This window comes from Euphorbia lathyris, chromosome 9 (genome assembly GCF_963576675.1).
Source record: "Euphorbia lathyris chromosome 9, ddEupLath1.1, whole genome shotgun sequence".
In the NCBI taxonomy this organism is placed as follows: domain Eukaryota; kingdom Viridiplantae; phylum Streptophyta; class Magnoliopsida; order Malpighiales; family Euphorbiaceae; genus Euphorbia; species Euphorbia lathyris.
This window is the reverse complement of record NC_088918.1, coordinates 6,172,648-6,188,226: the sequence shown is the minus strand read 5'-3', so window position 1 is coordinate 6,188,226 and position 15,579 is coordinate 6,172,648. Positions and strand designations below refer to the sequence as shown.

General features: G+C 38.0%; 1 protein-coding gene across 1 annotated transcript in view; it reads right to left on the bottom strand.

Moving 5' to 3' along the window:
• Positions 1-9,156: 9,156 nt before the first annotated feature.
• Positions 9,157-15,579, bottom strand: part of LOC136207231 (agamous-like MADS-box protein AGL80) — a 30,329-nt gene continuing 23,906 nt past the window's right edge. The window contains exon 3 of the mRNA XM_065998539.1: positions 9,157-9,651. Within this exon, the coding sequence (XP_065854611.1) occupies positions 9,157-9,651 (495 nt within the window). The remainder of the gene's footprint in view (positions 9,652-15,579) is intronic.

Genomic DNA, 15,579 nt, shown 5'->3' with positions numbered 1-15,579 from the left:
TGTTATTCAATTTTAAGTAAAATATAATATGCAACATTTTTCAAAATCAAATGCAACATTTTTATATGAAGTGCAACATTTTTCCCAAATAATAGCAATTTTTCATAAACATAAATTTTTTGTTAAAGTATTTATTTCATATGTTTTCAAACACTTTAACTTTCAAAATAATGTTAAGCATATTTTAAGGTTATCATTATTGATAGAAATAATATTTCTATACGGGCTATATTTTTTACAAATATTTTTACAAATCTCCGATACGATTTTATCAAAAACGTCTCGAGTAAATGTATATAATTAAAATTTCTTTAGTTTCAAATCTCAACTTTATATCATGAATTCATGATAAATATAAATCTTATTTTCAATTTTCAATTAGGTTTATAGGCATAAATCGAACTAACAACTTTAGCTTTTTAGCTCGATATTATTTTTCGTCTTACATTAAAAACCAATTGAAGTTTTTAAGGAAACTTTAGCCATAATACATGTTGAATTTCAAGTCAATATAGGATGAATGTGCTATTTTTCTTTCCCAATTTTATTTTCATATTAATTAAATCAAGTAGTCGTATTCTTAACTTTTGGCCACGATTGAGACCAACCTTATCACAATCGAGGTATGAAAGGGAATAACATTAAGTACCGTTTACTTTTGGCCACAATTGCGACCACCCTTATCACGATCGAGGTATGAAAGGAACGTTAAAAAAAATTAAAGCAAAATTAAACGTGTTTAAAGTTTTAAGTAACGATTGCGTCCACCCATGGCATGGTCGGTACCTCTTAAACGAACACGAAAGCGAATTAATGCGTATAAAGTTACGATCGAGACCACCCTTATCTTGGGCGTAACTAAACAAATATATTAAACCTAAGTCCTTAATAAATCTATATTTGTAATAGTTTAGGTTTGGGAAAGGAAATTTTGTGCTTAGAAATGCCTTGAGACGAAAGATTCGGAAACATGCGTGCTTACACCGTCCCGAATACTTCAATATAAAAATTGAAATACAAGACGAGTGATATATCTCTTTTCTATTAGCTAGTTTGATGCTTTGCGTATAAATATACCATGAAGAGTTTATCTTTCGGTTTAACTAATTTAAAAAGGAATATATGGATATATGTTCTATTTATAAAGAGATTGGTTAAAGAATAAATTCAGTGAAATTTTGCTCGGGACTAGCAAAAGCTTAAGTGTGGGAGTTTGTTAAGCCCAAAATATACCTAAATTATCATACATAAATACATTAAATTTACATTGAAATCATGTTAATTATATTCATTTGGAATACTTTTACGTCTTTATTTACTTCTTTGATGCAAGGTACTTAATTATTTGGTAAAATCCAAATAGGAGCAAAAACGGAGCTAAAACGGAGCTAGAATGGAGGAAAAACCTAAAAAACATACCGAGAATGCATAACAGCCAGAAGAATGCTCAAGGAGGACGAAAAGCAGTCGAGAGATAGGGAATAATCTCTCTGTCGCGACTGAGATTTTGAGAATCTCAGTCGCGACTTGCGGAGGCCGGCTCGGGGGAAAAACGAAGTTTCAAGCTCGCCCATATACTCCCTATCGCGACTGAGATTTTCAGAATCTCAGTCGCGACAGCGAACCTCCCTGCACACTAAACACATGTTTAAAACGGAAAAACGTGTCTGTTCGTTCGGATAAAAGCGACCCTTCACCAGCAGACACGACCCGTCATTTACAACCCTTCAACAACTATAAATAAGTGGTCCATTTCAGAAATCAAGGTTGGTTAGGTTGGAAAAAGTTAGAGAAATTAGAGAAGAAAGTTGTTATGTCGAGTTTCTGATTCAGAAAAGAATCAGAAAGTTAGATTTCATTTCTGTGTAAACAATCGTGCTGTACACGAATTGTTATTAGATTAGTTATAAAAACAGTATTAGTTTAGTTTCAAAGGTTGATCAGAGACGAGTTTTCATTCTGGTAGTAGACGAGATCAGTCTCTATTCCGAAGATCCAGCGAGAAGAATTGATGGCTGAAGCGCATGAGGTTTGACGCACCTACGGAGTTTGAGAGAAAGATTGACAACCCGGATCTCAAAGTTTTCGTTACAATGCTATCCAAGTTTCTACTTCTCTGTTAACTTGTGAAAATTCACATTTCATTAATGATATACTTATTTATTCAATAAATTCTTACTGTTGTTATTTTGATATTGTTCTGACAAAATGATTTTCAAAATGATAAATTGGTGTTTTTATTAAAACGTTCTATTCCATCTTATTCATATAAGATCTTTGTTGAACACTTGACAGATTTAGTTTTTATGGATGACATGATCGCTGATCGCGGCTTATCAGACATAAAATACTAGTTTGATTAAGGTAGAAATCAACTCAACATCAGGGGGATTTCTACGGTTCAAAGCCATTTAATTGAATAAATCGCTATAATGTTACATGTCCATAATCTTTACAAAAGTTAAAGTTGTTTTCTTTGCTTTATGAAAATAAGTTCTATTTTATTCCAATTGCGGAAATATCTGTCTTGTAATCAAAACCACAAAGACGGAACTGTTCTCTAAACTCGATATAATCCTTCGATCTAATCCTAATTTACCAAAACCAATTCAATCAATTAAACGTATTTCTTTTATTAAACCTAAACACGTGTCTAAACCGAATTAAATAAAGTTTTAGTTAAAAAGCATTCCCTGTGGGTTCGATATCTTTTATTACTACAAGCGTATACCGTGCACTTGCAGAAATCGCTCAACAATTGTCACGAAGTTACAATGAGCCTAGGATTCATAACATGTATCAGAGGCTAGACAGAATATAAAAGAAGAAAAATCCCTTTCAGGGAACCTGTCTACCAATGCAGACGTCTTCCTAGGACTTAAGGATGGAGCTTGAGCAATCCTCGGTGAACGGAGCTTCGGAGATGTGTTCAATGGAGGTTTGAAGGATATGGAGGAGGTGGAGAGGATTTCTCAAGATGAAAAGCTAAGAATTTTACAAAGATAAAAGATGCCCAATTACATTGGAAAAATCCTATTTATATGCGTGGCTCGGGCCCTTTTCTTGACCTATTTTCGTGTCCTTATGCAGGTAGGAAGTCGTGGGGTCCATCATGAAGTCGTGGGGGCGGAATTGGTCTTTTTGACCAATTCCCGCAGGTCTGCTCGCCGAGCAGGGCGAGCAGGCGCTGCTCGTCGCGAGCAGGCATTGCCTGCTCGGCGAGCAGGCCTCCAGGGGCCTACTCGGCGAGCAGGCACGGCCTGCTCGGCGAGCTGTCTTGCCCGATATGCCTCCGCGTGTTTGTCGAACGCCAATCAACGTGTTCTTCGCCCGAATTTATCCCTGCGCATGCACAAAACTCCAGACGTCCAAAGGCTAAATTGACCCGCCAATCGCTTATGTGAGCAAACGCTTCGTTTGGTGCGACTTTTGACGGATCAATTAGCTTCAAAAGATAACGGAATTATTATATGCATGCCAATTTGGCCGTATTTGCCTAAATTGATCACAAAATGAGCCTAAACAGCGAAAAGTAAATAAAACATTTCCAATTTCTAACTAACTCACACAAAAGCATTTAAATGCGAGAATTGGTCGCTTATTAACTAAATAACACTAAAACCCGTCCTAAAACCGTACCCAAAGATAGAGGTTTTTGACCCCTATCAGAGCTCCGGAGTTGTTTTTGACTTCCCAAGTACTTAAGGGCTTGGTGGTCGGTATACAACATAAATTCCTTCCCGATGAGGTAGTGCTCCCACGTCTTGAGAGCCCGCACTACCGCATAGAACTCCTTGTCATACGTGGCCCACTTCTGTCTAGAATCACACAACTTCTCACTGAAGTACGCTATAGGCCTCCGCTCTTGCATTAGCACTCCCCCTACTCCGACTCCACTCGCATCACACTCAACCTCGAAGAGCTTCTCAAAATCTGGAAACGCTAAAACCGTAGCGGTACTTAGCTTTTCCTTAATCAAGGCGAAACTACTCTATTGCTCATCCCCCTACTTGAAGCCTCTACCCTTCTTCCAACACTCGGTCATAGGGGCCACGATCGCGCTGAAATTCCGGATGAACCGCCTATAGAATGTAGCCAACCCATGGAAACTCCTAATATCCCCAACTGTCTTCGGGGCCGGCCACTCCCGGATAGCTCTCACTTTCTCTTCATCCACTCGGATGCCACTACCACTGACCACATATCCGAGAAACACCAAGCTCTCCATCACGAAGTCACACTTCTTAGTGTTGGCAAAGAGTTGGTTCTCCCGGAGCAAAACTAACACGACCCTCAAGTGCTCCACATGCTCTTCTATCGTTTTACTATGGATGAGAATATCATCAAAGTAGACCACCACGAAGTTCCCAATCACCGGACGTAGTACTTGGTTCATCAACCTTATGAAGGTGCTTGGTGCATTGGTCATCCCGAACGGCATCACTAGCCACTCGTATAGTCCGTCACGCGTCTTAAACACCGTCTTCCACTCATCCCCCGCCTTGATCCGGATTTGGTGGTATCCGCTCCTCAAGTCGATCTTCGAAAAGACCTTGGAACCACCCAATTGATCAAGCATATCATCAAGTTGGGGAATCGGGAACTTGTACCGAATAGTAATCTTGTTGATGGCTCGGCTATCCACACACATCCTCCACGACCCGTCCTTCTTGGGTGTCAACAAAGCCGGCACCGCACACGGACTCATACTCTCTCTAACATAGCCCATCCTTATCAACTCGTCCAACTTCTCCTTCATCACTTCACTCTCCTTAGGACTAATCCGGTAGTGAGGGAGACTAGGCAAGCTAGCTCCCGGCACTAGGTCAATGTGGTGTTGGATGTCCCGTAGAGATGGTAACCCATCGGGTAACTCTTCTGGAAAGACGTCACGAAACTCATTTAGCAACCTCCCCACATCCTCCGGAACTTCTTCAGCTTCACTTTCGACCCTATCACTTGGTGTGCTCGACTTCACCATCACTACATAGACGGTTTGGCTCTCCTCACACTCGTTTAGAAACGCCTTGTGAGTCGGGCAAACAATCAAAGTAGACTTCCCTTTGTCTTTGGTCTCTCCCAATAGAGGTGTTAGAACATACCGGATGCCGTCCTTCATAAACCGATAAGTATTCTTCCTTCCGGCATGGGTAGCATCCCTATCAAATTGCCACGGGCATCCCAACAGTAGGTGGTATGCATCCATCTCCACCACGTCACAATAAACTTCATCCTGGTACTCCCCTATCTCAAGAGGAACCCTACACCTTTGAGTGACCTTCAGCTCTCCGACGCTCTTGATCCACCCCACACTGTACGGACTGGGATGCGGTTCAATCACTAACCCAAACCTCTTGGCTACGGCATCGCTGATAATGTTCTCTTGGCTCCCACTATCTATGATCACATTGCACTTTACCCCTTGTACTAGACATCGGGTTCAGAACAATTGGTGTCGTTGATCCGATTCCACTTTACTAGAAACCAATAGTCTTCTCACAACATGTATGGCGCGCCCACCATCGTACTCTTCCTCATACTCATCATCCACGGGGTCACATCAAACATCCCCTTTGTCATCATACTCATAATCATCTTCGTATCTCTCAACTACGTTGGCGCTTCTCCTCTTAGGACACTCATTGGAACGGTGACCCGGCTCGTTGCATCGAAAACATTTGAATGGAGCTGGCTTAGCATAGGGGTTGCTTCCCCTAGGGGTTTGTGTCGCCTTAAAAGGCCTCACATATCCACTAGGCGCCCTTTCCGCACTTGGCGCTTTGGGATCGCTTGAACTTGCGATGCCTTTACCCTTGTCAATGCTCTTGGGAGCTCCTCTCCCTCCATAGATGCTCTCAACCCCGGTTCTCCTATAGCCTTCACGACCCCTCAAACTTAACTGTGACTTAGGCTTCAATGCTAAATTACGGGCGTCTTGCACCTGAATCACCATCTGCGTTCCAATCCGATCTTGGATGTTGTATCTCAGCCCTTCAAGATACCTTGAAGTCTTTTGGCTTTCGATTTTCGACAAATTAGCCCTTGCCGAAAGCCGCAAGAACTCCGAGGTGTATTCGTGCACACTCCTGGCACCTTGTGAGCAATTTCTATAAGAGCTGTAGATGTATTTCTCGTAATCAAGTGGTAGAAACCTCTCCCGCAACATCGATTTCATCCTTAGCCAAGACCTAATCGGTTCCCTTCCTCCTCTTCTTCTCCCTTCCTTCACATTATCCCACCAAACAGACGCCCCTCCTTTCAACCGGTAAGCTACCAACCGAACCTTCCGATCCTCCCGTATCCCCGCGTAATCAAAGAACCGCTCTACCTCAAGCAACAAATCGAGGAAACCCTGTATGTCGAGTTCTCCCCCGAATGACGGTAAGTCCACTTTCAACTTGAAGGCATCATCTCTATCAAAATTTCCTCCATACCCCATCCTCACATTCGGTTCGCCTCTATATCCGCCCCTCTCATTACCTCAGCCCCCATATGGGTCATTCAAACCAACATTTCTCCTTTCATAACCACCTACAACATCATTATGCACAACATCCATATTCCCGGCACGCACATGCGCGGGACCAACAACATCATTTACATGCACATCATGCCTAGGCCTATCATTCATGACATTATCATCAATCCTAATCCCCATATTCCTAGCAATCCTAGGCATATCATAATCATCAAACAAATCCCCATCACTATCACTATCCACATTTCTAATGGTTACGGGATTAGTCCGCCTTACCTCTTGAACCCGAGGGTCCATTGCTTGGGGTGCATAGGTTATCCGTGGTGGTGGTGTTGGTTGCCGTTCAAGTAGAGGGCGGGTTTGTTCCTCTTGTCTCCGGTGAGATTCTCCGGCGGATTGGTTGTGGCTATTTCGAAACTCAAAAATAAGCCTCTCCATATCAAGACGCATTTCTCTTCAACCCGCTTCTTGTTTTTCTTCAAACTCACTCATCTTGTCATTCATTGCCTTCATGCTTGATTCTAGTGCTTCAAACCTTTGCTCATGGGCTCCAATGGCTTCGATGGTGATACGTGGTTGAACCATCTCCGAGAAGAAGTCTCCGGTCAAGGAAAACGACTCGGCTCTGATACCAACTGATGTAGATTGAAATCGACTGAAGGTTTTAATCGTAAACTGACAAAGAATCCGATCTTCTCAAGCTTGAACTTGAAGGTTGAGTTAACCCGATGGATATAAATCCAAAAGCTCTCTATGGAGGCTATAGTTTAAAATTCATCAAAGTTGAGAACATTACAAAAATGAGAGCTTAAATACTCTCTAACATTACAAGGGAAAAGACCAAAAGCCTATGAATAGGGTTTTGGCTATCACATGGTCATAAGGGTAGAATAGGAAAGTGGTAGTTTAGTAATTAGGGGGCCAATGGCAAAACAGTAAATAGAGTGTAACAGAAAATGGTCCCCTCATGGTGGGAACTTGGAGGGAAAGTATTCTCCAGAACAAACACGCCCCGCGCCTACGTGCTATGCCCCGCGTAGATGTGTTCCTAAACTTGAAGATGCTTGCTCGAATTTATTACGCGAGGCGCCCAACAGATTACGCCCCGCGTCATAGGGCTCCTGATCTTGATGGCTCTGCGGAATGGGATCTACGCGTGGCGCCCAAGGGGTGCGCCCCGCGTGTTTGACGTCCTGGACAATTTCTTGCTTGATGTGGCTATCTACGCCCCGCGTGGTAAGGGAGGCGCCCTGCGTCTCCGAATGGTGTGGCTTTTCTCTAAAGACAATCGTTCCCACGCATAGCACTCGGTTAGACACGCCCCGCGTGCTCTCTGTTTTGGCTTGCTCTTTGCTCTCCTTGTGTGGGTTCTCTCGAGTGGCTCCTCGTTGCGCTGGACTCGGGTCTAGGGATAAGATGCCCTCATCAAAATATAGGGTTCAAGAGGATTTCCAAGAGATGCTTAAAATCCTAGAATTTATTGTTTTTATTATTTTTAAAAGTGATAGTATTTAGGCATCAAAGTGTCTACCCTAAGCAAACCGATAGAAAAGCAATTTTCTATAAATTAGATATTTTTATGTTTGCTTATTCATAAATAGTTATGTTACCAAAGATGAAAATGATATACATAGAAGTTTAGTATTAGCTACGATGTATTTTCTATCTATTCATTTATACTTGTTTTATTCATTTAATATGTAAAATTACTAAAACACATATTACCATTTGTTTTGTTTTTCTTTTATTTTTAAACTCTATATGTAAAATTAATAGCAATACTTTTTATTATAAACCATATGATATTTTAGACCAATTGTTAAAACTAATCTAAATTCGTTCCGGATATATTCATCTCAAAGGCAAAAGTCTCTCATCAAATGTTTTAATTACAATTGCATTCAGCAGCGTAACGCTACTGAATGCAAGCGTTTCTATGCAAAATAAATATTTTGTGGTTTTACCAAATTTTACACATGATGCTAAACTAAATTAAACTATTTGCACAAATTAAATACTTAGATAGTAATATTAATTTGAAATACATCACATTCAATTTTTAATTTATTCGGTTAATATTTTGAATGTCAATGAAATTTTCAATCAAAAACATATATCAATAATTTTAAGAATTCATTAAATCAAATCTAACGCAAATGTGATTTCTCAAAGTCACGAAATAAAATAACTAAAAATCAATTTATTTCATGATGTATGCCAAATGGGCAAAAACAACACACAATCCGGAAATGAAATTAAATCAACAAAAATAATATTGAAAGATGAAATCAATTTATTCATGATCACGAAATCATTTTAGTCATGATCATATTCCAAATTGGCTACAACAACACAAGCATGAAATCAATTTATCAAAAAAAGCTTGATTGGACCTGAATTTTTAAAGGGTCTGAAAGTCTCCTCAACTTACATAAAATGTTGAGTTAGTTGTGTAAAATGTAATAAATTGATCATTCGGGTGCAAAAATAAATAAATTAAATACCAATGATGTATTCCACGCATCTTAGAATGTTATTCAAAAATAAATTAAAAAGGAAGTTATTACTTGATCAATTGATTACATTTTACGTAAGTTCACGAGAGTAATTGAACATTTTATGCAAGTTGAAGGAGCTATTGAGACACTTTGAAAGTTCAGGGCGAATCAAAACAAGTTCTAGAAATAACTAGACCAGAGATTATGAGAAAACGCCAGCAACATCTTCTCCGCCACCGGTGGCCGGCCACCACCAAACTGGAATTGGTTTGGAGGGTTAACCAAATCCATAAACTGGAATTGCCTCCGCACACTTTCTCCATTCACATCAAATCTCACCGTCGCTGGCGGCTGAGTCATCATCACCGTCCCATCAGCACCGCCTTCAGCAACTGAAGTTTCCACCACCGCAACAGAAGCCCCTCCGGCATAAGAATTATTAACCATTAGGGTTTCAATTCTTATGATTATCTCGATCAAGTTTTGATCAAGTACCCATCGAAGATAATTCAAATCGAGAATGTTCAGATAGATCAAGCTTTTTCCGGTGAGACTATGGAACATCACCTGAGTTACCTCCCTTTCCCGGTTCTCCTTTCTCTGCTTCCTCAGCTGCTCAATTGCTTTGCTGATTCTTTGCCGGAGAAAACTGTCTTGGTTAAGCATTTTCTTGCTCTGCTCCATTTCCGGCATCAATTTGAACGGATGAACAACTTGTTGAACACCGTACACAGACTCCGGCCGACAATCATAAGGGCTGTAAATGACTGCACACGCTGGAATTTGACAAAGAATAGTTAATTCACAAAGAGTGGTTAATTCACTGATCTTATTAAACCCTTCTTCTTCCTCTTCTTCTTCCTCTTCTTTCTCATTTCTTCTTCCTCTTCTTTCTTTCTGAATGAAATTATGTGAAATTCTGAAAATGGAAGTGTTTTTTTAGTGAAATTCAGAAAATAAAACTAAGACCATGAATGTGAAATTCAGAAAATGAGCATTCTACTTATAGGGTAATTGGGATAATTATCATTTAATATAAAATCATATAATATAAAAACTTGGTTGTCATTTCTATACATGGATTGACATTTTTAATATACATGAACATGACAGTGAAACTTTGGTTGGCATGTTAGAGGATTGTTTGGCATTTCTTTTTTAAATTTAGGGGATTGGTTAATTACATTTAAGTGTGGTATGTTTATAATTAAACAGACTGTCAGGGCGTTTCCCAATTTTAAATATTTTTAGGCTTAAAGTAATATTTAGCCCCTCATCTATCCAAAATTTTATTGTTTGGCACCTGACCTATTATTTGGTCATATTTGGCCATTGATCTATGATGAACTTTCACCCAATTTGGATTCAAACTTAACCGAATTATTATCTCATTGATAAGTAACGATATTTTGACACTTGAAATTAATAGACTTTAGTTTAGGATTTGTTTCTTGTTTTTTTATTTTTTTTAATCTAATTAATTATTTCCACATAATATGAAAAAAAAAACTTTAAGAAATATCATGTTTCAAGTTTAAGTGTCAAAATATTGTTACTTATCAATGAGATAACGATTCCGTTAAGTATTCATATAAATTAGGGTGAAATTTCACCAAATGAGATAGGCTAAGGGCCAAACGTGACCAAATAATAGGTCACGAGCCAAATGATACAATTTTGGATAGGTTAGGGGATAAATAATGCTTTAAATTCGATTATGTAATAATTACTACTTGTTTTCCAAACAACCAATCTTAATCTAAACGTTTTCAAAACTCACGTTTTAAAGTATGTATCCGCTTTAAATATTCTTATATATATGCATGTGTATAGAAAATGATTTTTGGGGGAGGGAATCTAGTGCCTATCTTAGTATATGATATATGGTAAATTATTAGAAGCACTCGGTTCTCCATGTCAAATGGAGAACATTCCATATATTTTGACACGTGTAACACAAATCCACATATATTATAAGAGACTCTACTATTGTAATTATTATGTGGGGTCACACTACACGTGTCCAAATGTGAATTGAGGGTCTTCCGAGTGACATCGAAGACTGGGTGCTTAATATAACAACTAATGATATATAGATAATATATTATATCAGAATTAATTTTTCGTTATGTATATATTTCATAACTGTTATAATTTACTTTACCGTACTTTAAATTCCCGCGCTACTTTCCGCACATATCGATCATTAATTAAAATGGGTGATTCCTTAAACTTCAATTGCTATTAATTAAAATTTTTAAAACGGTTTTCAAAACGAGAAATAAAAGGTTTTCAAATGTATTTGTAACTTAAAAGAGTATGCAATTAGACCGTTAACGCCTAGTAGTGTTCAGTAAGAGGCCGGTGGTTGAAACCGGACGATTATGAGGTACCTAGTAGCCTTTCTCTGGAAATGAGCTAACTAGCCTTCATATGTCGTATCCAATTTTCCGAATCCATTGTAATTTTATTGTAAAAAATAAATTTAAGTATATTTTATAAAAATAGATTAAAAAATTAAATTTGCCTTTTTAAGATAAAATCAATGAAAATGAAACCTAAGAGCCATTTCGTTCAAATTCATTAGGTCAAATTACCAAAAGCTTCGAAACACAAAAATCCATATTAGATCCAATTACTAAAAGCTTCGGAAAAATAACTAAATTACACTAATAACCACTGAAGTTTGATATCAATTTTAAAAAAATTAATGAACTTGCATTTAGTTTCAATAAATTTGTTCAACTTTACTTTTTATTAAAATAAATCCATTCCAACTAATGCAAATAGGTAAAATGATTGGAATAGTAACGTGACAACCATGTTGAAAAGAAATATTCTATCATGAAACCTATTTATACGTCATGTGACAGCTAAAAAGAAATAAAGTTGGCACGTGAAAGTTTCAAGCACACGAGTTAAACAAATAATAAATATACTTTTCATTTTGTTTACGACTTAATACATTTAATCCCAACACTTGGACCAATGTCAATTGATCCTCTAAAGTTTCAAAAGTTGCAAATGACTCCTTTATTGTCCAATTGCCAACTATAGAGCGTAACTGATATTTTAGACTCTTTTTTTATTGTCATCTAGATGTAATATAGATAAAAGTTAATAATTTTCAATATGATCGTTATGTCACCATTTAAATGAAGTTTTTATTGGACATTAGGATAATTACTTAAAAAAAAAGGGAGGTCTGATACACTGCATGTCTTCTTTAAGTGAGACCATAAGAGTATATTAGGAGCAAGCTTTCCCCTGCCTTTTTTTTTATTATTTGCTAAAGAGACCACTCCTAATACTCAAGCTGGTGACCTCTCGGTCGCACGATAATAAAGTTTACCCTGACACCAAAGTTCAACCTCTATAAAAATAAAAGTTCAATAATTTTGATTGAAACAAAACCAAGATCATCTTCTTAAAACTAAATCCAAATTTGGATTAACATTAGTGCAATTAACCTCTGAAAAATAGCTACCAAATACCATTACTTATCTTCTGATCTTTCTGTGTAAATTTTTGTGATCATTGAGTACATTTTCTTCCCAAATCCAAAATGGTTAAAACAACACACAAACAAGAAATTAAACATCAAATAAAGCTGAAATCTCCATATTCATATTCCATGATATTGAAAAAAATCATTAGACCAGACATTATTCTGATTCAAATCAGAAAACGGCACCAGCATCTCATCTCCACCACCTGCGACCACGCCACCACCAAACTGGAATTGATTGGGAGGGTTAATCAAATCAATAAACATGTCTGGTCGCTGGACACTTTCCCCATTCACATCAAATCCCACAGTCTCTGGCTGCTTAGCCACCACCACCGTCCCTTCAGCAACAGAAGTTTCCGCCACCGCTCCGGCATAAGAATGATTAACGGTTAGGGTTTTAATTAATTTGGCCAAATTTATTTTATACTCATAAGTGTAAAATCGGCCCCATCCAAACAATCCTATATTCGCCACCGACCCAGATTGGAATTATAAGCAAAAGGCTAGCAGAATGGTGGCCGAAATTGTGAGCATGGCATCTGATAGCATGTTAGATATTGAATAAACATAGAATGAACATGTTGATTTCTATTGATTTACAAATAGACCTCGTAATTATCGTGTTCCTGTCGTATCATTTCGGGTTTATATTAAAAAGAGTAAACCCAAACCCAACCCAAAAACTTTCGTGTCATAGTCGTGTTAACCTGTTCGGGTTAGTGTCGATTTCGTGTCGAATTTTCGAGTTACATGTAATATTGTTATGCATATATATTAACGATAACTTTTAAAAATATAAGAGGATATGATACTTATTTTAAATGGTTTATATTATTTTTAAATTTATATATTAACATTAACCATTGAAAAGTCCGTTAATATAATGTTAGACGGTAATGTAATGTGTTTATAACAATTTGGCAGGTTTGAATCATATTTGCAAGTAATAATTATAATTTTAATATCTTTATTAATAAATTGATATATAAAAATGCGAGAAATATAACAATAATTTTAAATATTCATGTCATTTCGTGTCGTTTTCGAGTTAGCATATTAATCATAACCCAAACTTAAAAATTTGCGTGTCAATTTTGTGTCAACCCAAAATGACACATTACCTACTAAGCTAAACCCAAAAACTAAAATTGTGTGTCAATTTCGTGTCATGTAATCGTGTCTTGTGTATTTTTTTCCACCTCTATATACAAATACAGCAAATATGTGGTTAAATAAATAGAATAGGATTATACTTGTATCATCAGTAGTCTATTAGGTCTACAATACCTGTCATATAAATACAAGATTATTAATGGAACCCTAATCAAGGGATATTAATCAATCACAAACTCTCTCTCTCTCTCTCTCTCTCTCTGTCTCGTCGACCTCTCCCTTTCTCTCTACTGTTCGACATCCTTCTTCTTCTACTATCACCATTCTACTTCAATCAACATGGTATCAAGAGCAACAACCGATCCTTCCATGTCCGACTCAATTCCGCCGCAGACTACTATCGGAAATCAGTTCGATTTTGTGTAACAGACTGCACCTGCTGCATCACTATCCAACATAGGCGACGGTGCTGCTGCTGCTGCAAATTCCTCGATTGCGGCTGCCTCCGCAACTACTTCTGCCGGCGGTGCTCATTCGGCGTTTGGCATTGAGTTCACAGTGGCCACTGCTTCCGCTTCATCCCTTCAACCTTCATCATGATGGAGATTCGAGTCTCCATTCACTACTCCGGAGTAATCGTTAGTAACTTCTACGTATTTGTTTGACAACAAAGATTCTGGTGTTATACCCAGAAACAGACAGAATCATACTGCTCCTCCATTGTTTGCCCCACCAGGTAATTATTCTCAACAAATTATTAGACCTGGTTTTGGACCCCCACCTTCATACCATAGTTCTCAAATACCCTCCTCACTCCATACTCATGGTTCAGATTCTTTCATTGCTAACCATGGCCCAACTGTTCAACCTCACACTAATCATGAATATCCTTCCTCATCCATGAACCCGGTTTATTCCAATTCAACAACAAACTCGGTTCATGTGACTCGCCCAGCTCCCACTCATACATCCACACATATCAAATTAACACCACATAACTATAAAGCTTGGAGAATGGCTATTGTCTCCACTTTGAAATCCCATCATTACTTTGAGCATATTCTTAGCAATAATCCACCACCTCCAAATTTTTTGACTCGAAATAGTTTTATGTCTGGCCCTGATAATATGCTACTCAATCCGGCTTACACTGTTTGGGATGATCTTGAGAATACTGTTATGTCTTTATTGTTGTATTCTCTAACTGAGGAGATCTATCCGTTAATCACTTGCTTTCACTATTCTCATGATATTTGGGTAGCTCTTGAACAAGCCTATGGAATTATCACTGATTCTCGACAATTTCAGTTGAGTCTAGAATTACAAGAACTTGAACAGAATGACATGCCTATAAGTGAATATATGCATAAATTGAAAGCTATTCTAGATGATCTTGCTGCGTCTGGAAATCCATACCCCATGCACCTTTTGCCACCTTTGTTATACAAAAATGTTGGTGAGGCATTCAAATCAACAATTCAAAACCTTATCACTCAAAAAGGCATGCATATCAGTTTCTATAAATTATTGAGCAACTTGAAGATGGTTGAGGGGTTGATTCATTCAACCGCAAAAAAGGCAGAATTTTTATTACCTACTCCTAGTGCTAATTCCCTTGAAGCAAATGTTTCGACCGTATTACCTAATGGTACTACAAAACGAAATAAAAAGAGGAGGGGTGGAAAGTGTTTTAACTGTGTTGATCTTGTTCATTGGGCTGACAAATGCAAACGTCCAAAGGGGTATGCAACACAACATCGTTCTGGACCACAGGCTTATGCTGCATGACACGCAACTTCTGACCCTTTTAGTGGTCCACTTCAGCCTTGGTACCGAGATACTGGAGCCACAAATCACATGACTACAAATCCACACCAACTTCAAATCATGTATCCATATCCAGGTTCTGATACAGTTCAGTTCGGCAATGGACAAGGTTTGGAAATTTCTCATTTAGGTCACTCGAATGTTCTTAATTA